The 23,455-nt window shown below is 38.3% G+C and overlaps 2 protein-coding genes across 4 annotated transcripts in view; one reads left to right on the top strand and one right to left on the bottom strand.

Annotated features, from left to right (window-relative positions):
• Positions 1-1,313: 1,313 nt before the first annotated feature.
• commd8 (COMM domain containing 8) lies at positions 1,314-4,170 on the bottom strand. The gene is made up of 5 exons (XM_005797726.3): positions 4,040-4,170; positions 2,517-2,672; positions 2,297-2,449; positions 1,821-1,976; positions 1,314-1,431 (listed from the first exon to the last, which is right to left on the bottom strand). Exons 1-5 carry the CDS (start codon positions 4,082-4,084, stop codon positions 1,411-1,413), a joined length of 531 nt encoding a protein of 176 aa, XP_005797783.1. The 5' UTR covers positions 4,085-4,170; the 3' UTR covers positions 1,314-1,410.
• Positions 4,171-4,284: 114 nt separating this feature from the next.
• Positions 4,285-23,455, top strand: part of atp10d (ATPase phospholipid transporting 10D (putative)) — a 32,275-nt gene continuing 13,104 nt past the window's right edge. Inside the window, exons 1-6 of one of the 3 annotated variants that reach the window (XM_023352684.1) lie at positions 4,285-4,471; positions 8,675-9,024; positions 11,260-11,454; positions 19,798-20,002; positions 22,430-22,515; positions 22,609-22,715. In XM_023352684.1, coding sequence (XP_023208452.1) covers positions 8,756-9,024; positions 11,260-11,454; positions 19,798-20,002; positions 22,430-22,515; positions 22,609-22,715 — 862 coding nt within the window. In that variant the 5' untranslated portion in view covers positions 4,285-4,471; positions 8,675-8,755. Of the gene's footprint in view, positions 4,472-8,674; positions 9,025-11,259; positions 11,455-15,848; positions 16,422-19,797; positions 20,003-22,429; positions 22,516-22,608; positions 22,716-23,455 lie in introns of those variants that run through there. The other 2 variants (XM_023352682.1, XM_023352683.1) reach the window with 2 other exon arrangements.

The following is a 23,455-nucleotide window of genomic DNA, read 5'->3' as shown; positions in this document are numbered from 1 at the left end:
TCCAATTCTCATTAATAATCAGTCAGACTGACCGGGAAGCTTTAAACATTACCTCCACTGTCTCATAGCTCCTTCTAGCTTCTACCCCTTCTTCTACTTTGTTTTCTGGCATATTTCTTAGTGCTGTACTTACTGAGATCTTTGCCTGCTCTTTTGGCTTTAAAATATTTAATTTCCTTGCATACAGCTACAGTTTGTTTCCAAACCAACAGCAATTCATCAGCCAGTGGATTTTCTTTTCCTAGTAGGGCCACAATCTAAGCTCTATTGATGAATCAGTAGTTTCTTTTTTCATCAATGACTCCTCATAGCTCAAGCTTCATTTAAAACATCCCAAACTGACAGTTCTGCCTTTATGCTTCAGGTTGTACAAGGTTACTTTTTTGTCCCTTGAACCCCATTGTTGCTTCTGTAGCAACTCTGTTGCTGTTGACCATTTGGATCTGTGAGCTATTACACACCTTGACACATGTTTTTAGTCTGAGTCAGAGATCACTGTTGTTAGGATTATATTTGTTCACTGAAATTCCTCCAAATTTCTCCCTGAATATGGTTTTATCATATTCAGGACTGTTGAGGAAGAGAGGGGAAATACAGTCCAAGTTTCTTTGATGAACATTGTTGCCAGATTGAGGATTTTCTAACGCATTGGTTGTCTTAACAGGCTGCATAGTGGCACCGTTTCATTGCAGAAAAAAGGTCCTGGGTGAGTCATGGGTACGCTGGCTGCCTCCCACAGTCCAAAAAGCCGAGTTAGGTTAATTGTTTTCTAAATTGAGAGAGAGGTGTGTGTATATATGGCAGTGTTTCCAGGATGTATTCTGTCTCTCATGCCTAATGACTGTCGTAGATAGACACTGGCCTCCCAGGATAGTGATATTCTCAATAAATCTCACACTTCTATCATTATTTCACTAACAATTAGGACAAATAATTTTCCTAATTGTCAATTCCTTTAGATCAAGCTGATGAAAATTTGTAAATGAGCTGATGAGATGATACATGTAATATATTTTAAAATAAATCAGTAGGCCAGGAGATTCATTAACAATTTTTTCAACAGTATTCTCTGGCCAATCTTTTCCATATTCAGATTTCCAGATATCTTAATTGTTATTAAAGCTAAATGGATGGATTGTAAAAAGGATGATGGAAATTTGGTAAATTACAGGATTGATGGGGAGATGAGTGAATGTACTGATGGAGCAGGTGGATGGATGGGTTACAACATCAGTGGATTATGGAAAAATGGTGTGGATGATTAAACGACATTCTAACTTTTCTATTGATCTTCGACAAACTTCCACAGAATCAGAAAGGAAAATATGGATTTTATTATGGAACAAAAGGCATCAAAAACATTAAATTATTATTACATCAAAAACATCAGCTTCTTTTCGCATCAGTCCATCATTTCAGCTGCAGCACCACCTGAAAGACATTTAGAAAAGTTTGTCAAATCACTTAGGACTAGGGATGAATTCCAAACAACGGCTTCTGCTTTCACTCTGTTCCTCAAGAAAGACCTAGAAAGAATCTTGTGATAATGCTGCCTCCTAGTGTTTAAACTGCATCAATTTTCAGATTAAATCGTTTAAGCTCTTTAAATTGCCTTGTTGCTGAAAATGTGCATTACAAATGAAATCACCTTGCCTAGGTTTAAAACCTAAACTCCATTAAGCAGAGGAGCAACATGGAAGTGTTAATCATGACTGGAGTGTTCATCAGCATGAGCCTATGTAGAGCTGCACTCAGGGTAAACAGGGTGTCATGTTTCACAGTCACACGTTGATAAGGTGACACGTTCCCTGTGTGCGTACCTTGTTAGCAGCCTCTAGAGAGCTGATGAGCGTGCTCACTTCCTCTCTGTTCAGCTCCATGGTGATGGGCCGAAGTGCTCCGTTCTCCCTCACATCCAGACAGAGGCTGAGGAGTGGCGTGTTCAGAGAGGAGATCTTATCGCTGGACAAAGCCAGCTGCAGAGGATGAAGGGAAAGAAAGGCTTTGCAGAAAACTCAAAGCAGGCAGATAAATGAGTTTCTGTTAATTTAGGGTAAGTTTCTGCACGATAGTGTAGGGGATGCTTCAAAATTCCTAGTGTTCCTGGTTAACGTTAGGGTTTAATGTTGGCACAAGGAGCCATTTAGTAGTAAATACAGAAGCAAGAAAACATGCAATAAAAGCCTACTTTTAATAAGTAAAAGAGCTATGTTTTGAGGTGTTGATTATTACCCAAGATACCCAGTTTAACTCATTAGGGATGCAGACTAACACCAAATGCTGATGTTTGACTGACCTTCAGCTGCCAGTCAAAGTCCTGCAAGGTTGCAGAGGAGATGCTGCTGGTTCTGTCCAGCAGAGCACGCCGGATCTCCTCCCATCGTCCTCTGAGAACGCTTAGCACAGCGTCGGCGTGGCTGTGATCTGCATCCGAAAGTTTAGCCAGGACCTGCAGGACAAAATGTGACGACCTGAGCCGAGGGGCAAAAAACACCGGCCCCGCCTGCTCCACTCACCTCTTCATCTGGGATGGCGTTCCCCACCGCCAGGCGGAACAGGCTGGTCAAGAAGTCTAGTAGCTGCAGCCACTCCTCCAGGCTCCAGGTGGTGCTGTAATCACTCCTGCATGGAGGCTCCCGCCCACACAGCCCATCCACCACTCTGTGACACAGCTGGAAACATCAACAACATATCAGTGTTTCCTTTTGACTTTGGCTGATTTATATTTTAAAAGGAGATTAAAGGGAAGTTATTTTTGCCTTTAATCTTAACTGTTCAATATTCTGACAGAAAAAAATTATGATGCATCAAACAATTGGTCAATTTTTCCACATGGGCTGTGATGTGCAGGTGAGACACTGAAAAACTCTTCACTAAAAATGTTTTTTTCACCCTTTAATGCAACATGTTTTCTGTTGCTCAAGGAAAACATGGGATTCGATTCAAAACTACAACCTCTTATGAAGTAGTATATAGCACTTTTTAATTATTTATGTTCATAATGCTTTAACATTAAATTAAATCAAAGTTTACATATGACTTTGAATGAATTGTAATTGATTACAAGAAGACCTGAAATCAGTGTCATGTGGTAAAACACTGATCAGTTAATCAACAGACACTAGCAGGTGTTTGAATTAATTGTTTCTAGAAACGTAGATGTTTTTATTTTCAAAAATTTATCAAGCATCAAGTCTGTGTACATTTTCACCCGTACCTAATGAGCTCGGAAAGGCTTTTATACTGCTTCAACTTTTTCATAAGGTGTCACATTATAGCCACAAATATCATCGTATTTTGTTAAGAATTTGCCTCTTATCGCCACAAACTAATGCATACTTATGAATTGAAAAGAAAATCAAGATTGCATTCTCCTAAATAAAATTCAATGCAACTCACTGCCTTCAATGTGAAATTTAACCTCAGTAAAAGAAACACAGATGCTGTGGATAAAGTTGTGGAGAAGTTTAAAGTTGAGTAAGGTTGTAAAACAATATCCCAATTTTTGAACGTGTCACAGAGCTTTGTTCAATCTACCATTTAAAAACAGAATGTGGCATAACTGCCAACCTGCCTCGGCGTAAAGCTACACAATATTTAAGACTTGGACTGAGGTTCACCTTCCAACAGAACAACAATCCTAACAATACAGTCAGAATGACAATTGGATGGATAGATCTTAGTTCATTTATGCATTAGAATGAATGAACTACGATGTATGGACCAGTCAAAGTCCATACATAAATGTCGTTGTTGTTTTCTGCCAGTCTGACTGAGCTTTAGCTATTTTGCAAACACTATTGACAAATATTTTAGTCTCGGGATGTGCAACGCCGTTTGGAAACGTGTCTAAAAACAGAACAGATTATAGCAGTGAAAGGTGGTTCTGCAAATACTGACTTCAACCACATTAGATCAGAAACAAAACGTCAGAACCTCATAGTTTAAAGTATAAATCAGGTTAATAACATCACCTTTGAATCTCTTCACACATATTTTATCAAACATGAATCATAACTAAAATAAGTTTCATGCTCACTTTGACACAATCTGTTGCTGATATTCTGCTCAGAATCTCCATCATATTTTCATTCGCTTCCGCCGAGCTGCTTCTGGTCAGCTGATCTCTATCACGTGACCGGACGAGCCGCGTTCACTTGCAGTAGGAAAAAATACTGTCTCCCGTCAACCTTCAAGTCACGGAAAATAGAGCGTTGTTCAGTTCCTCTCCGAACAGAGGAGCTGTCTCATTGCTTTTTGAGACAAAGTGCCGGATGTACCAGTTCAAGTAGTTACAAACCCGACTGCAAAAAGAGAAGGAGAGGAGCGTGTTCGTCACCACTTATTATCTCGAATCCTGCTTCCTTTCGTTTTAAGTCTTCTGTTGCGGCTGCAACTCCAGAGATGTGACCGAAAAGATCCAGCCGACAGCAGTCGTCGAGCCCTGCCACGGATGGAAACAAACAGCTGGGTATGTAAGGAGGAATAAGGGGTAACGGAAAGCTAGTTTTCAGGAGGGAGACACGAGTAGAGCTCTGAGGTTTGTTTTGTTCACAGCTGCAATTCAAGCGATGTTGGGCAGCAGGCCTCCGTCTGTCCGACTGTCCTGGAAGTAAACACCGTCCTTTACGTTCAGTAAAGCTGTTGTCATGAAAAAGTCCTGACATCTTTGAAAGAGGTGCGAGGTTTACAGACTTCCTGTGGGTCTTTTAGAGTTTTTATTTTCTTTTTTTGGACTTTGGCAAATTTATGCGTAGTTTCAGTTCAGTTTTTCTAATACAACTGTAGATTGTTCGGGGTATTCTGTCAGGTTTCTACACGAAATCTTTGCCCATCTCTTGTTTGCAAAATAAATCAGACTCAGCTATATTGAATGGAGGATGTGTAAACATTAATTTTCAAGTCTTGTCACAGATACTGAGCTGGGTTTAGTTCAGGACTTTTGACTGGGCTATTCTAACGAGTAGGCTTGGTGGAAGGGAAATCTTCAGCTTCCCAATTCCTACTTATGAAAGGAATAATGTTTTTAATATATTCCTGCTTATGAAAGGAATAGTGTTTTTTTTCATATAGGCCAAAAATGTTACATTTTATTGTCATCTGATCTGTGCACCGCCTTTTTTTTTTCTTTTCCTCAACATGGCTTGTCACTTGGAAACGACTTTTCATATCTGTTTTTCCAGCAATGCTTTTCTTCTTGCACTCTTCCTTCAGGACATGATTTGTGGAGTTCGCAACAAATAGTTGTAGTGTCAACAATTTTTTACACCTGAGTTGTGCATCTCTCCTCCAGAGTTACTATGAGCTTATTGGCTCATAGTAACATAGAGTTACAATAAGCTCATAGTAACTCTATGTTCTGGCTGTTCATAGCCAGTAAGCCAATAAACTCATAGTAACTCTGGATATTTAAAGGCTATCCTTGCCTTTTGACATCTGCAGAGCTTAATCTGTAATGTGCCTGCTGTATCTTTTGGCCTTTAGATATTATTTGCTCATTAATAAACCTCTGAGACCTTCAAAGAACGGCTGTAAAACGTGTCAACAAAACACACGAGTTTGGAGGGCATAAAGGGTATGAAATACAAACATGCCACACTCATTCTATTTTTATCCACAAAGTAAATATGTAAAATACACATATTTTCTTTACAATTGTGGGCTACTTTGTGCTATAGGTCACCTAAAATCCAGATAAAATATACAGAAATTTGTTTTTATAACATGACACATTGTGGAAAAGTTCAAAAATTGCTATTGCAGAGTATGGCATGTGCAACACTAGTCTGGTCCATCCCTAGTATTTAAGTGTTTAGCTGTCAAATTATTCTTAAAAAGGTAGAAATCAAATATTCCTCAGTAAATTTTCTGGCATTATTCTGAAACTGAGGAGAAAAGCAACCAAGTAAATAATATGCATCTAGTTCATAGCTGTTCTGGATGTTAGAGCATCCAGAACAGGTTGGTAGTCTTGATATGGGGTGTGCTGTTTGCTAATGCTGAACCCTAATCCCAATGCAAACAAATGTTTTAAGAATAACAAAGACCCTTTGCTGACCTTTGGATCGTGTTAAATCAAAAAAATGAAAGAACTAACTTCAGATATACACAAGTATCCAGAGGCTTTTATGTATCCGCTAGCCTTAGCTTCAGATATGTCAGCCTCTGTTATTTAATTGTCTTTTGATTAAACCTTTTCCCAATGATTGTTTATTTTAAGCTTAAGTTCTTACCGTCCAGTTTTAAAAAGTCAGACTCAGAACTGCACAGATAAACCCAACTGATCTTGTGACCACACTGGTTTCACTTCTCAGAAATCCTCTTTCAGTTATCCTTAAAGTCCAGTCAGCCTGGTTTGTCAGAGATAAAACTCACATCCTTTACTTAGTGCTCAATGGATTAATATAGTTTAATTCTGTTAACAGAACTTCACCTACTGACTTTGACCTGAGACATTTGAAGCCCAAACAGTGAGTTGGGTGGAGGAAGTGGTTAATAATCATGATGGCAGTTTCTCTTTGTGGAATTTGACTGCACTCGTTTGGCTCAGCCAAACTCAGAACAATGAAAAAGTCAGAGGAACTCAGTGAAGATCTAAAAAGAAAAATTTTACATTAACACAAGTTGGGGAAAGTCTGATGGAGCCATTTCTGTGATAATCAGTTCATCCAATTGAACATATGGGTTACAGTTAGGAAAAATCTCCTGTACTAGAATTCACCATTTCAGCTTGACTAAAGTATTCAACTTACCAAAATGGAGAATCCAAATTCTTTCTGAACAAAATTTTAATGGTCAGATGACACTAAAATTGGCTGATTTGGCAACAGGGGTCCCCCTTTGGAAGAAGACAAGGTGAGGCCTTAAAATTAAGAACACTTTACCAATTCTCAAACAAGGTGGTGGTAGCTTCATGCTGTGGGACTGTTTCACTGCTAATTGCATTGCCTCTAGCTTATGGAATATTAAAGAAGGAATAACTCAAATAAACTGCTAAAAGGAAAAAAAACTGAGTGTTCCAACTGGACAACATATGCTAATACACACCCAAACTTATTCCTAAAGCTCTGAGATAAAACCTTTATGGACTTTGTTTAAAAGCTGAGCCAATGCCAAGAAACCTGACCAATGAAATCAAACTTTACCACTTCTACCAAAATGAGCGGTCAAGTATCCAGCCAGAATTATGTCAGAACCTTAGCTATTGCTACATACAGTAGTATGAAGTAGGGGTGCAAATTTCTAGGAGATATTTGACCTATTCTAAAAGGGATGTATACATGTTTGTCTACATATATATTTTTAACCATTTGGAAAAATCTCTAATTTAATCAAATTTTTAAAATAGACCTCAAGACATTGTAAATCAAGCTATTTTCAATGCTGTGTTATTTTAGGTTTTAAAATACTACAGGGCTAGTATTTTTACAATGAAGCATTTTATTGACATGTCCAAAATATTCCAAAGTTTAAACATTAGGCTGTGCTGCGAATTGGGGGAGGGGAACGTTTGAGCACTCCTTTCCTGTGATCATCACAAACAAGAATTTTTCTTATGTCAACTGTAAATAAAGCACCCATAAATGAAGGTTAGCAGGTTTGGCCTGTCGCACAACTGCAGAGAGTTCTGACCTAGATGAGCTTTGAACTTGAAGAAGAAAATGTCATTTGTTCTGCAGCCAAGATTAAAGGCAACTAAAGGCATTAGATTCTCATCATATGACTGAAATGACTGAAAGAACTGCTGTTATTCTGTTCATACCGACACCGCTGCAGGGAAAAAATCCGACTGCAACCATTTCCCACATGACAACCTGAGATTTTTCAGTAAAATGTGAGAAAGTAGGAAAAATGAATAAAACTGATGGAGTTATTTGAATAAAGAAGGATATTAGAGCTTCTGGGGAAAAAATAAATAAATTCTGACAGTTTTCACAGAATTCTAAAGTTAATCTCAGAATTTTAACTTTGATCTCAGATTTCTAAGAATTCTGAATGTAATCTAAGGATTTTGACTTTAATTCATTATTAAATGACCCTAATCCTCTATTGTATTAGAGGGGCACAGAGGAATCTCAAAAACATAGACTATCATAAAGTAAAACTCATTTTATAGAGATTGCAACCAATAAAAATCCAAAATACAGTTTCTCTGAAAATGTGATTAGTATGTAAGATTGATTAAAAATAATTCAATACAAAATGTTATACTATATGTCACGGTACAGAATATGCATTCCATGCTTCATCAAGCCTTCTTTAAAAATGAGATCTCATGTATTCAGGTGGAGGACCTGTATCAAGATGGTTTCCGTTGCTTGTCTTTTGTCTCTTTACTGTAGCTGAAACCTGTTTGCCTACACCGTCTTCATTCTAGGAACTGTCTTCCTCTGCTGGATGCAGACATAAACGTAAACGCCTTTTGTTCTAGTTGAGGTCATGCTGTCATTGTGTTGAAACAAGGGAAGAAGAAAAGGGGAAATGCATCGTCATGGGGATTGTATCACATCTCAATTGAGGCATAACTTTTTATAACTTTGTGTTGTCTTTCTTTGTGAATATTCTTTGTAGGTGACAATGTTTGTCGATTATTTAACACTCAACCTTGACTTAGAACAGGTCAATCAAAATGTTGGTGAGGATTTTAAACTGACTTATTGTTTTACGTCTGCAGAAGGACGTCGTTAAGAGAGTTGAGGAAACAGCCGGAGTTCCACGCGGGAGTAGGGGCCCGGCCGCAGCTCGGGCTGCGTAGATGGAGCGCTTCCACTGGGTGCGACATCGCTGTCGGCAGCTTCTGTCTGTAGACTCGGAGCGAGGCTGGTACTCTCCGCCTGATGGCTTTCCGAGCAAAAGCTCCCTTCAAAGGGTCAGCGGTAAGAGGAGGACGGTGTTGGCCCGCCACGGCCCCCACCAGCAGGAATATGAAGCCGTGTCCAGGAAGTACAAGGGCAACGGCATTCGCACGACTAAATACAGTCTGTTGACATTTATCCCTATGAACCTGTTCCAGCAGTTCCACAGGTCAGTAATTTTAGATATAGATATTAAAAAAAAAGTGGAACCATGTTTTTTCCAATGCTAGTATTATCAAGATACATTGATAATATCCTAAAATGAAATGTCACTATGTATAATAGGTTTCTGCTGAATATTGACTGCATAAGCTTGCTCGCTCCGTTTTTTTGGATTACAATTTCCATTTAGCAAATACAGAACACAGGAAGTGGTAAATATGTAAGCTTGTAGAGTTTAAAGATAGCATAACACATGTAATTTGATAAAGCAGTTACTGTACATGAAGGAAAAACGGCAAAACAATTTATGATCTAGATGAGATAAGCTTGGAAGCTACACTAGAACGTCTGCCTTAACTACTTCGGTAAGAACTTATTCTGGGATCTGAACAGATAATTAGCTGTTTCAGAAAGTAAGAAAAGTTAATAAATTCAACCTTGGATTTGATTTCTGAATTGAGATCCTCACCTTATCTCTGAGGCAAATTCAGTCATCCCATGGAAAAGCTTTTTTTTATGTTTGTATGTTATTCTTTCTGTTATGATTCACATCTTATGACCTTAATTGAAGGTTAAAATGTAGACTAAACAGAAAATTCAGAGGTTGAACATCTTGTCTTAGATCCTTTATCATGACAGATCAGAGCAATGTTATCCAGCAATCCATCTCCTGGCCCATCCTGCCAACAATCAGGATTCAACACACCAAAATACTTAGTTCTCCACACAGTCATTCCAGAACCAACCTAGAGGAAACATTACACACTTGACTTAAGGAGACTTTAAGACATGTACAAACACACAGTTGATCCTTAAAAAGCTAGGTGAATGCTTAAAGAAGGAGACTTAGGAAGGGAAATGTATTTCCAGTCTGACCTGAGAATGCCTTGTGAACCGGCAGGAGGAGCTGGAGTGTCACGGCGGGTCAGGATGATCCGAACTCCTTCCTAGAAACTGAAAGTTTTACAGGTCTGTGTTCTTAAGATAAACTTGGACTTTGTCAGGATGGGGGAGAAGTGTTTGTGAACAGCAATTCCAAGTTATCCCTCATACTCTCGGTTGGATTTAGGTCTGGACTTTCATTAGGCCTTTCAAACATAGGAAAATGCTTTGATCTCTTACAGATCTGGACAAATGTTGAAGAGTGTTGTCTTGAAAGATGAACCTGTGCCCCAGTCTCAAGTCTTTTTTAGTATCAACATTTTTTTACAGGATTGCATTCCATTTAGCTTGATTCATCTTCCCAGTTTTGAATGTAGGCCAAAAATGCAATTATGAACACCTTCCTGTATGATCATGTCCCGGGAGGTTTGTAGTTGTATCATACCGTTTCTGTTTTCAGAAGATGGCTTGGGAAATGCTCTGGGAGATGGAAGCTTGTAATATTGTTTTTAAACTAACTATGGTTTAAACCTCTCCCCTACTTTCTCTCTGACATGTGTGCTGTGTTCCTAGGTCTCCGTGATGCTGATTGTTAAATAATGTTCTCTAACAAACCTCTGAGGCCTTCACAGACTGTTGGATTTATACTGTGATTGAACTACACATAGTTGGACTGAATTTACTAATTAGGTGGTTTCTGAAGGGAATTTGCTTTACTGGGTTTTGTTAAGGGCATCAGAGTAATGATTTCATTGAGATGCACACCACACTTTTCAGATTTGTTTTTGAAAAGTACATTTTAATACATGTCTGTCATTTAGTTCTAATTGCTTTTTTTTCTATTTGATAACATTGTGATGTTAATAACAATTTATGGTTGTGATGGGTAAAATGGCTTACAGTTTGTCACAATAACATTTATCAATGTCACATTTATCATTGTGGTAATGATAAATGTGACAGTAATAACTCCGACACAGCCGTCATAGAACAACAAACACAAATACTGCTCTTGAAAACATTTATTTGTAAAAAGGTTCTTCAGGATAATAAGCCGTAGGGTTTAGTGATTTTGTATCAGTAAACTGCACATAGTAACTGTATTTAATTATATTTTCACATTTATCAGTATTTATTGGTACTCCCATTGAGTAAACAGTGGAGAAAATAGCATAAATAATAATCAACAACACAGACAATTTTACTGTTTTCTATGAATTGGAATTTGTTGTGACAATGATAAATCAAAATTCTTACCATGATAAATATATCATGATAAACAACATAATAAATGCTCACCCCTACAGCCTGATCCACCCTACACAGTCCTTCAAGATAACATGCTCCTTTTTCTCCACAGGGCGGCCAACCTTTACTTCCTGTTCCTGGCGTTGCTTAACTGGGTTCCGATTGTGGAGGCCTTTGAGAAGGAGATCACAATGATCCCTCTACTGGTGGTTCTCACGGTTATCGCCATCAAAGATGCACTGGAGGATTACAGGCGGTACTTGTTTGACAAAAAGGTCAACAACAACTTGGTGCGGGTGTTCTGTGGGTGAGTTCATCCAAACTCAAATCTTCTACTTGCCTCCATCCAAAGCATTTGCACTTTAGAAATGTTGCAGATGAATGAGCCTGTGTTATTTCAAGTGGAAATCTAAAGTAACATGGTTTAAATGAAAGTGAAACGATTGAATTTAAAAAATTAGCCGAAATTGAACTTCATTTGTTTCATTTTGACGTTCATCAGAGCAAAAAAAAGAAAAAAAAATGGTGGTTGAAACAAAGCTACAACAGGAACTTTGAGATCTTAAGTGAACATTTGCTGTCTGACAATGTTTGGGGAACTGAATATGTTTTGTGCATGTGACTAATGAAATGGCTGAATATACAGGGGTTGGACAATGAAACTGAAACACCTGGTTTTAGACCACAATAACTTATTAGTATGGTGTAGGCCAATACACCGTCAATTCGTCTTGGGAATGACATATACAAGTCCTGCACAGTGGTCAGAGGGATTTTAAGCCATTCTTCTTGCAGGATAGTGGCCAGGTCACGACGTGATGCTGGTGGAGGAAAATGTTTCCTGACTCGCTCCTCCAAAACACCCCAAAGTGGCTCAATAATATTTAGATCTGGTGACTGTGCAGGCCATGGGAGATGTTCAACTTCACTTTCATGTTCATCAAACCAATCTTTCACCAGTCTTGCTGTGTGTATTGGTGCATTGTCATCCTGATACACGGCACCGCCTTCAGGTCCTCCAGAATGGTTCGGTAGTCCTTGGCAGTGACGCGCCCATCTAGCACAAGTATGGGGCCAAGGGAATGCCATGATATGGCAGCCCAAACCATCACTGATCCACCCCCATGCTTCAGGCATGCAACAGTCTGGGTGGTACGCTTCTTTGGGGCTTCTCCACACCGTAACTCTCCTGGATGTGGGGAAAACAGTAAAGGTGGACTCATCAGAGAACAATACATGTTTCACATTGTCCACAGCCCAAGATTTGCGCTCCTTGTACCATTGAAACCGACGTTTGGCATTGGCACGAGTGACCAAAGGTTTGGCTTTAGCAGCCCGTCCGTGTATATTGACCCTGTGGAGCTCTCGACGGACAGTTTTGGTGGAAACAGGAGAGTTGAGGTGCACATTTAATTCTGCCGTGATTTGGGCAGCCGTGGTTTTATGTTTTTTGGATACAATCCGGGTTAGCACCCGAACATCCCTTTCAGACAGCTTCCTCTTGCGTCCACAGTTAATCCTGTTGGATGTGGTTCGTCCTTCTTGGTGGTATGCTGACATTACCCTGGATACCGTGGCTCTTGATACATCACAAAGACTTGCTGTCTTGGTCACAGATGCGCCAGCAAGACGTGCACCAACAATTTGTCCTCTTTTGAACTCTGGTATGTCACCCATAATGTTGTGTGCATTGCAATATTTTGAGCAAAACTGGGCTCTTACCCTGCTAATTGGACCTTCACACTCTACTCTTATTGGTTCAATGTGCAATTAATGAAGATTGGTCACCAGGCTGGTCCAATTTAGCCATGAAACCTCCCACACTAAAATGAGAGGTGTTTCAGTTTCATTGTCCAACCCCTGTATGTACTTGAATAGATCATACATTATTGTTCTGGAGTCGATTATGACTCCAGAAACCAGCTGTAAACCTACAACTTGAGAGCCAAATGCTCTGTTAGGACCATATGGAGCAATCAAATCCCTGATGTTTTATGGAACTTTATTGTTAATGACTTTATATGGAAGAAACCAGTCTTTTTAAATTGTAAATTCTTTTCTGAAATTAACAAGAATATATGTAACAATGCTTGAAATAGTTTATCTGAATCTGAATTTTACAGAGATTCAGATTTCAGATTTTTTCGTATCCCAACTTGGGCAATTGATGTTGCAGCAAGTATGAAAACAAAACGACAAAGTATGAAAGATTAATAAAAATAAAAAACAACAAAACATACCAGAAGTACATGAAATACAAATCAAAACATAATGGGAAGAATACAGCAGTCCATCCATCCATCCACTTTCTTCTGCTTTATCCGGGGTCGGGTCGCGGGGGTAGCAGCTTTAGAAGGGAGGCCCAGACTTCCCTCTCCCCAGTCACTTATACAGTAGTGTATTTTATTATTGACCGACAGTTGCTACAAACACTAAATGAGGTGCAAGTCCCCCTACCTTGTCCTGCATTTAAAAAGAGATATTGCTGTAGGAACCAAAGACTGCTTGTACCTGTTACTTTTTAATACAAGGATGTCTGAGATTGATTCCAGAAGGCAGATACTGGAACTCGGCATGTAAAGGATGAGAAGTATCAGCAATAATGGCTTCAGTTTTCCTAATGATTTGTTTTTTACACAGTACTGTAAGAGAGCATTGTTCAACCCTAAGATTAAAAAAGGGAAGTCCTGGAAACTCACTAAGTTCCATGTCATGAGACCAAGGTTCCTTACTTTAATGCTGAAAGCCATGTTAATGCCATCTAGAGTTGTTTGTTTTTCAGATACTGTTGTGTCTGAATTTAGCAGCAAAACATTGAAAGTCATCAAGGGTTTTATGCCATCAAGAAGACAAGCCTGGCTTTATATGGTAAATCTAATTACAGTTCTTGATCATTTTTGCTAAATTTGGTGTGACAAACCTTTTATTGTTTATTTGAGGTGAACTACATCAACTTTCAAGGTGCATCATTTCCATAAGTGATGCACCTGCAGCACTCATGGAAGTATTTTATCATATTTGCCTGAAGTTTTGCAGAATTTAACCACCTGTTGTATTTTCTCAGGGTAAAACACACCCGTTTTAGTATTGTATTCTTTCTGTGTGCACATCTTTCTGCCCCACAGATGGTAGAATTAAATCAAAGATTGTGGATTGGTTTATGTGGTTGACAAAGGCTGTAGTTTCATTACTTTAGGTCTGGACAACAAATGCCACAATTTAACAGCTCACAGCTGAGAGATGTTTCTAATAGCCTGTAAGATTAAGCCAGAAAAGCACTTAAGCAGTCTGTGAAAGCTTCTTTATGGTTTAAATTGCTTTTAAGTAGTTTTCACCACAACATGCAGTTTGCACTGTAAGCTATCACCTTGTTACAATAAATGAAACTGCTCTTGGCTGAATGGGCAAAATGGCTAATCCAATTTGCTAATAGAGTTTGCAGTCTCACCATGTGTAATTTTACATGAGAAAAGGGTTAGAAAATCTAATATTGTTGGTATGAAATGCTGGAGCTTGAGTTGCATCAAATCTAATTTAACAGTTATATTTATTTATTTTTTCTGCAAATTGATTTCAATATGTCTTCTGTTTGCTTGAAGTAAGGTACCAAATAGCCAGGTATGTCTTGGTACTCACTTCTCAGACTAATGCATTGGGTAGCAGCACCACTGTTTCACACTTTGAAAGAAAAATAAATATTTACCACAAAGATGTATTACACAAACTTGTTGGTTTTCTCTAAAACAGTTGAGCTTTACTGTATTTTGCCAATTGTAGTTTTAAACAGTTTCCTCTTATTGAGGTCTATTGATGGGGCTTCTTCAAGTTCCACATCTTGATTTTTGTGACCTGAAATAAACCAATACAATGTTTCCTGTAATGTTGAGAAAAATTCTTGCAGGCTTCTTTCAGTCAGCTGAACATGCTTGGAAGAGGTACTACTGTGATACGCTATACTTGCCACAGCACATGAAATTGTTGATAATTTTTTTCTGACAACTTTTAAGAAGAACTCCACACTATCATTGGAAATTCAAGTGATGCTGTCAAAGTAACCTTTTTTAAAACCTCTGTGCATGCATCTTGAACAATCCAATCTTTTTAATGAGAGAGTGCAATTTGGGTATCAACAGGATTCCCTTGGACTCCCAATTTAAAGTAACATTACAATATCTGTTGTGTATTGAGGGTGTCTACAAAAATGCTTTTATTCTCTCTGGACTGCTTTTCTCAAGAAGTTCTCTTGGTGGGAGTGAAAAATGGGACTTAAGGAAGGTAAGAGTAAGGGAAAGAATCCAGATGGGTAAAATCTGGATCTTGCTTGTTGAGTTATAAAGAAACAAAAGACTTACAAAGTGGTCTTTGTAAAGTCCTTAACCATAACTTTATCCCCATCTAAGCTCCTGATAGTTAGTTTTCCTTTTTATCTCTACGTTGGTCAGGTAGTCACAGTTGATCTACAGCTTTGTATTTAATGAAGGCCATCTCTGTAGATCCACAGAGTCTGCAGCTCTGATCTTTGAGAAGTTTCTTCAAAGTAATTGAAAGCACGTGGCCTTTTCAGCTGTTTGGCACTCCCTGTTTGTTACATTTGGTTACATTATCTATCAGTCTTTGGAGGTGGCTGTAAAAGTTGAACCTTGGTCTTGCTCTGTGGAGGAGTGGCATTGAAGCGCGTCATCTATGCCAGTAACTCTTCCAATCCAACCTTTTCCTGGTGTTTCTGTGCTTCAGCAGGATGTGGTGGACAGACCAAAATAATCTGATCCGGATTAAGGAAGAACAGATTCTAGATGAAAACTACTCCTTGGACAGAACATTCAGGACAGGAGGATAGCATTTCAGAATCACAGACCTCTAGGTTGGATTTCACTGCAGCAGTAGACCGATGTATAGCTTGGAGCGTCCGACCGGGACATACAAGGAACACCTGAAGAAGAGGAGGACCGTAGTACCTTCCTTCACTGAAGATGAGGAGCTGAAGCAACTTCTAAAGTTATACCAAAGCAACAGGATCCGGACCACAAAGTATTCCTTCCTGTCCTTTCTTCCCAAGAATCTGTTTGAGCAGCTCCATCGGTTTGCCAATGTCTACTTTATCTTCCTTGCCACCTTAAACTTTATCCCGATTGTGGAGGCCTTTCAGCCAGAGGTTTCACTGATTCCCATTTTACTGGTGCTGTCGGTTACAGCCGTTAAAGACATCTTTGAGGACCACCGCAGGCTTAAATCGGATCGCTTAATCAACAATCTCCTCTGTCAAGTCTACTGCAGGTTTGTCCTTTGTGTTCTTTCAAACTTTAACAGATTTCCTTTAATTGGAAGTCAGAATCTCCCCCCTTTTACTTACCAACACTTCTCTTCAAAAGTTAAAGACTAACTCTTCTGGCTTGAAAAGTTCTAAAAGGCAATGGCAAAAAAATATATATTTCTTAGTGCTGTTAGCGCTATAAACCTGGTTTATTTTTAACAAAGGTAGCCAACAGTCCTCCACTAACCTAGAGAACAAAGGTACTAAAAGTAGTTTTATCTTTTAGAGGGTCCAAATGAAGCTGTGAGCTTGAAATTAAAAGTATACAGCTTGTTGATGTCTTTGATGGCGATTAAATTTGTTCTAGAAATAAAAGTATTGGAAAACTAAAACTGTTTTAGTTTTGGCTACTCTAGGAAAAACAAGTCTACCAACAAATTAAAAGGTTAGGCCATTAAGGGACTTCTATTTAGGTATTTATAGTACTGTTAAAAATTAATCAGACAAACAAAACAGGAACCATAACACTGAGCTGTGAAATAGTTGGTCCTGGACTCATTCAGTAGCAAAGTCATGGATAATTTATTTCTACTCATGATGGGAGAGTGAGCTCCTAATTTTAAAAACAATTATAGAAATAAATGACTGCTTTGAATAAAAGACAAATTATAATCAAAAGTACCACAACTATTGAGCACTTTCAAATGTATTTAGGTCCTAAGACAGTATGACTTTATTTGACCTTAAAAGTGAAATACAATTGAGTTCATCTTTTTTTATATACACACAACAGGACTTTGTTTTGTAACTTGTTAGCTTTATGTAGTTTCACTGATAAAACCGGGTATCACCAGCATCAACGTGGAAGTGAATGTAAAATTTGCTGATAACAGAGTCCAATGGAAACATGCAGAGAGAAACGTTTTCCAGGCCTTGACCAGAATTCCTTTTAAGCAAGAGGGAACCTCTGACTTAGGGGAACACTGTGTTAAGCAGAAAGTGAAACTGCCTTAAAGTCTTTGTTCAATGCAGTAAACAAGTTGTGTTCACTGCGGACTGTCTTAATAAAACCCCAAATGAATGAATTGAGACTTATTGCTACAGTCTGTCATGGTAAATAAGTAGCTCAGCTGGGTGGTGAAGTTCTGGATTTACTGGTCTTTCTGCTTTCCAACTCTCACCTGTGGTCATGAGTTGTAAGGACTGAAAGAACAAGATCCTGGATCCTAGACCCTGAAAAAAACTGAATCTGTGGACTGGCTGGACAGCTTAGGCAATAGATGAGAAACTTCATCACCTGGGGAATATACAGTGTAAACCAACTGCTTATCCACATTAAAATTAGTCGTAGAAGTTGGTTCATCTGATATTTAGACCAAAGATATCTTTGGAGTTTTTGTAAGGCACATTCTACTGGGACTCAGTTGAAGAACAGAACTATGCTGCCAAATATATTCCCTCAGCCATTTAAATGTTTGAATTGAAGTGTTTCAATCACTTCCATTGAAACAAGTGTATGAAATCCAGTAATATGGAACTCAGGCCTTTTCTAAAAACCTTTGTAAAAATTCATTGTGCACTGAATGATTTCTTTCTGCAGTCAATAGTTACAGATGTCCCGACTATACAGCACTAAAATAGGTTATCTGCAGTGGCAGAGCCTTCTTCACAGTTTGACAATACTAGCTTTGGGTAAACAATGCTTGACTAACTAAATTCTGACAAGTGTAAGGTTTGATGGAAGGTAGGCATAGAGGTGTTAGACAGTTTTTCAGATGTAGGGCTTGGATCCATTTTTAGTTTATTGACATGTACTTTTTCATTGTGCTTAGAAGTCTTTTATAGTTGCATGCTTTTAACTTTTTGAGGACTATTTGGGAATGCTCCCTTCCTCTTCTTACATTAGGGGACCAAAGTACAAATGGAAATTCTTAAGAATATTTATAAGCAAGTTTGGTGTGGAAGAACCTGACTTCCTCACCAGACTATGCTGCTCAAGGTGCTGGCTTCAATTTTATAGGACTTCTTTAGAATTAAGTGGAGCAGAGACTGAAAAACACGCTTTTTCTTTTGTCCAACATTGTTGTCTGACTTTACTAAAGCATTCCTGTAAATGCACTCCTAAACCTTGTGTTTCTTAGTAGAATTAAAGCTGTTATAGTTGTGTGTGAGGCAAGCAATTTCAGTTCTTCCATAAAGTGCAGGTGAAACTATTGATCATAATCATTTATTGATCAGTGTTTTGTATGTTTATTGGTCTTCCAGTAAACAAGAACATCCAGGTCAGTGTATTTAAAGTGTCATAAACTGGCATAATATGAGTAAACATGCACTTTGAACACATACAGTCTGTCCTTAGGTTGCAATACATATGGCCAGCATGTCAAAGAAGACCTGGACGTTTATTATCCTTATAAGATGTCTGAAGAAATCTGAGGAATGTTAAAACTCCCCTCAGAGCTGGATTTCCATCAGTCTGTTTTTTCTGTTTATGTTCAGTGACAGATATGCAGTGTCATTGATTATTAACAAGAAGTTATTGCTGTGTATCTTTGAACATCTTATCTCCACACTAAATCGTATCTGAGCAATAACAGTCTATCACCCGGCTGTGCTATTGTCTGAAAAATGTGTCAGAGAGCAAGTATAAAAATGCTCATCTATAGAAAGCAACAAATTACTTAATAAATTGTCATTACCCAGCTTATCCAGTGTGATGTTTTACAACTCTTGTTTAATTCCTAATGTACATCTAGACTGTGATGTACATCACATCTGTGAGTTAAGCTTACAGATGTGTTTGACTGTATTCATAGCATTATATGGAAAAAAACAGATCAAATCAGGACGATAACCTCTTTCAGCTGATGGACGGTTGATGATATGGGCTTGTTTTGCTAGTCACAGGAATTGTGCACCTTTCCATAATGACTTGACTATGAACTTCTCTGCATATCAAATCATTCTAGAATCAAATGTGAGTTCATCCATTCAACAGCTGAAACTTGTCCAAGCAAAATGGGTAATGAAAAGAATGCAAAATCTACAAGACACAATGTGTTCCAATATGTCATGGAACCATTGTACGGATGTGAATGTCAGGAAATTTCAATCAACTGACTCAATGCTGGAAGGAAGAATAGGCAGAGATGGGCAAAATGCCCCATAACAATGGATTAGGCTGTAGAGACAACAGAAGAGAGTTTATGAGTCTCTGCTTTTGTGTTTTTGGTTAGTTTTGTGGAGTTGTGACAAAGGGCAATATGTGTTGTTGTTCTGGATGCTGTATTATAGATATTTTTCATCTGTTGGATGAGAACATTTCTTTTCTGCTATTGTAAAATAAGAATAAATATGTCACACATTTCTTAAATTTCTTTTTTCTTTGTTTTACCACAGCAAGCAGAAGTCCTACGTTGACCGTTGCTGGAGTGACGTGCGAGTCGGAGATTTTGTCCGTTTGTCTTGTAACGAAATCATCCCGGCTGACCTACTGCTGCTGTACTCCTCTGACCCCCGTGGGGTCTGTTACATTGAAACTGCAAACCTGGATGGAGAGACCAACCTGAAACAAAGGCAGGTTGTGTCAGACAGTTCTCTACAGGTAACTTCCTATTTTAACTTTATCTGCTATAGTTAACTTAATCTGCTAGGGTTGTTGGTGGCAGGTTGGTTTTTAATATTCCAGAAACTCCTGAAAGGAAATCCTTTCTTAATGAAAGTGTTCAGAGAATGTAATTATTTTGGCTATACAGGGATGATAAGCTGAAAGTTCTGAGTTAGTTTGCTCAGAAAACCAAAAACATAAATTGAATGGCACTTCTGACATCAGGGAATAGAAATTTAAGTTGGTAGACATTATACAAGATCTTTAATTGTGGTCAAGTCTGGAAGCTGTGGCTTTTATTTGTAGTCATCCTCTCCTCCGGACTAAATACTTTGTACAACAACCTTTTATTGCAGTTACAGCTACAAGTCTTAGTTTGTGTCTCTACATCTTTAAATGTCCAGCAGATTTTGGAAACTTTTGGAAACAGCAGACCACATTTTTGGTCCTTTGTTTTTTGGCAAAATACCTCAGTCTCAGTTGGATTGCATAGAAAGCATCTATAAAAACGCATAGGTATTTCTGTTGGATTTAGGTCTGGTTGTATGCTTAGGTTTGTATGTTTTGCTGGAAGGTGGACCTCTGTCGCGGTTTCAAGTCTTGTGCTGCCTTCAGCATTGTCCTCAATTTTGCTCCATGCATCTTCTCCTTAACTCAGTCTAACTTTCTTGTCCTTGTTGATGAAAAGTATTCCCGTAGCATTGTGCTGTCACCACTATGCCTCCAGAGAATGTCGCATTCAGGGTAATTTGCAGTGTAAATTCTCCACCACACATACCATTATAAGACTAAAAGGTCAGACAAGGAATGCTTGCTGGAGACGGTGTTGGAGGTTTCAGCAGAAATGTGATAGCAGTGATACATTCCTTTGTTTGTTTTTTTTTTTATCTTAAGTAGAGTTCATTTCTCAGTCATCTTCTGTTAGTTTCTCTATGTGACTTGAGGTTTTTACAACATTATTTTTAACACTTAGGGTTTTTCTTCATTTTAAAAAAAGGACTACAGACTACAATTATTAATGCTCCAGTTGTTATAAATTGGAGGCAGCCCAAAACAAAGGCGTTTTTAGCCATGATTTAAAAGAACTTATCGTTTCAGCATTTTGCAGTTTTCTGCAAGCTTATTCCAGATTAGTGGAGCATAAAAACTCAATGCTGCTTCTCCATGTTTAGTTCCGAGTCTGGGGATGCAGAGTATATTTGACACATTGATTTGTTCTGTGTATCTAGTCAACGCTTGAATATGTTCATAGTAACCTGGTGACATTGTAATAAAGAGCTGCATATCATCTGCATAATTAAATGCTAGTTTTAGCAATTAGTCTCTCTCTCTTTTTTTTTTTTAGAAAAATAATTTGTTTTGTCTCTTTCAACCCTGTTGTGATGAGCCTTTGTGCATAGTTGATATAACTCTGTCACATGTTTTTGTTTTTCCTGAAATTACTATTGCCATTCTTTATATGCAGGTTGATATATTTACTGCACATAAAAATATCTACATCCAGAGTAAAATAGTAAAACCTGAAATTTTAAAGGGATTTCAGCGAAACAGAACAAAGAAACATATGCAAATAGAAATTGCAATGTCTTTAGCAAAGGCATTTTGAATGGGAGTCAGTGTCACTTGAAATCATGTAGAGCCAAAAACTCTGTATTTCTAGAGTAAAGCAACAGTTTATGTGACAGTGCATGTGACCCGTATGTGGTTGGTTTATGGTAAACATGGGCTCCTAGATTAGACTACTTTCTATACAAACTGTTGAATTTTTTTGCTACTACAGGGTTAAATTTATAAAAAATAAAACTGAAAGCCAAAATGTGGGACATGTTTTCAGTTTGCAGGATTTTATTGATCATATTTAATTAACTTTGGGGTTTTATTAGCTTTAAGTCAGTCAGCATAAGGACATGCAGCAAAGAACAGACCTTGGTTTTAGAGCATAGAACCTTGAGACAAAATTAAACAATGTAATGAAAATTAATAAAGCTTTATTTGAGGGTTTGCGTATATGTAGCCCTTTCCAACCAGAGCAGCTGTGCTTTCATTTGCTTTGGTCAGAAGCAGTGAAACTAATATTGCTGCAATTATTTGTATTTTCTTAGATAAGCTGATGGTTTTCAGTGCAACTCCATCAGACACAGAGCTTCTTTGCAGACACCATCTAGTGGTCATTGGGGGGGTTGCCCTAGAGGGCTTGCTCTCATCCTGCACAGGAAGATTATACACAACCGACTAACGTAAACTTAAATTTGTATTTTTACTAACATTATTTTAGTCAGTAATAAACACTTGGATTGGGTAAATTTTTAATTCTTACATATCAGGTCTCAGATTGAAACTGCCTTTCAATCACTTTGTGTTTCGTTTTCTGCTTATGTGGGTCAGACATGAACTATAGCAACCTCTGATGTGTTTATCCTATAGGGCTCAGACTTCACACCGGAAAGCTTCCACAGTCGCATCGAGTGTGAGAACCCCAACAATGACCTGAATAGGTTCAAAGGTTACATGTAAGTCTGATTTTTACTTTGGAGGGTTTGGAAGGCATCTGGCAGGTACTGTAAACTTTATTATCATGTCTTTGTGTTTTATTTTGCTTACAGCGAGCACTCGGGTGAGGCTCGGGTTGGCCTTCACAGCAGCAACCTTCTTCTGAGGAGCTGCACCATCCGCAACACCGAGACGGTGGTCGGCATCGTGGTTTATGCTGGTGAGACCACCGCATCACTTAAAACAGACCTGCACTTTACAGCACTGCCTCTTTAACTTGTTCACTTTTAGTGACTTTGAAATCACAAACTTCAGTGTATTTTAGTAAGACTTTTTTGTGACAAACCAACACAGGTAGGCCAGTATTGACCTAGTAGTACATAATTGTAAACTGAACATTTCTAAAATTTTTGTACAAATTTGTAAAGTGTGGAATGCTTTTATTATTCAACCCCCTTGAGTGTTTTGTATATAGCAAAAGTAAAATTCATTATCCTCTGAGCAGACCAAACAGGACTTCTTGGCAATCTTTCATAAAAAGGCCAGATTTGCAGCTTGCATGACCAGTAGTCGTCCTACATGAAATGTGTATCACTGCGGCTCCTCCAAAGTTACCATGGACGTCTTGTCTGTTTCCATGATTAATGATCCACAAATGAAAACCATGCATAATTTTCCTTCCATTTCACAATAATATGCTACTTTGTGTTGATCTATCAGACAAATCCAAGTACAATACATAGTGTGTGGCTATAGTGACAAAATGGAAAATTTGTTCTACAAGTAATAAATACCTTTTATTACAACTGCATTTCTGTAAGGAATATATGTGTTTGTCTTAAGACGTGACTACAAAAAGTATCTACTGCCCAGAATTTCTCTATATCTGCAGTCAGAATTATATTAAAATGTTTATAACAACCAGAACTGTGGTGAACCTATATTTGTCTGGCCACTCTG

Source organism: Xiphophorus maculatus, chromosome 19 (genome assembly GCF_002775205.1).
Source record: "Xiphophorus maculatus strain JP 163 A chromosome 19, X_maculatus-5.0-male, whole genome shotgun sequence".
NCBI classification, from domain to species: domain Eukaryota; kingdom Metazoa; phylum Chordata; class Actinopteri; order Cyprinodontiformes; family Poeciliidae; genus Xiphophorus; species Xiphophorus maculatus.
Note: the sequence above shows the minus strand (reverse complement) of the source record. Positions and strands in the feature narration are given on the sequence as shown.

Excerpts from the sequence above, each read along its gene's own strand:
- commd8 (XM_005797726.3), bottom strand. The coding sequence starts at position 4,084 with ATGATGGAGATTCTGAGCAGAATATCAGCAACAGATTGTGTCAAA. Across the intron at positions 2,673-4,039 it reads CAGCAACAGATTGTGTCAAA|CTGTGTCACAGAGTGGTGGA; the intron begins GTGAGCATGAAA and ends TGATGTTTCCAG. Across the intron at positions 2,450-2,516 it reads ACGCCATCCCAGATGAAGAG|GTCCTGGCTAAACTTTCGGA; the intron begins GTGAGTGGAGCA and ends TTTGTCCTGCAG.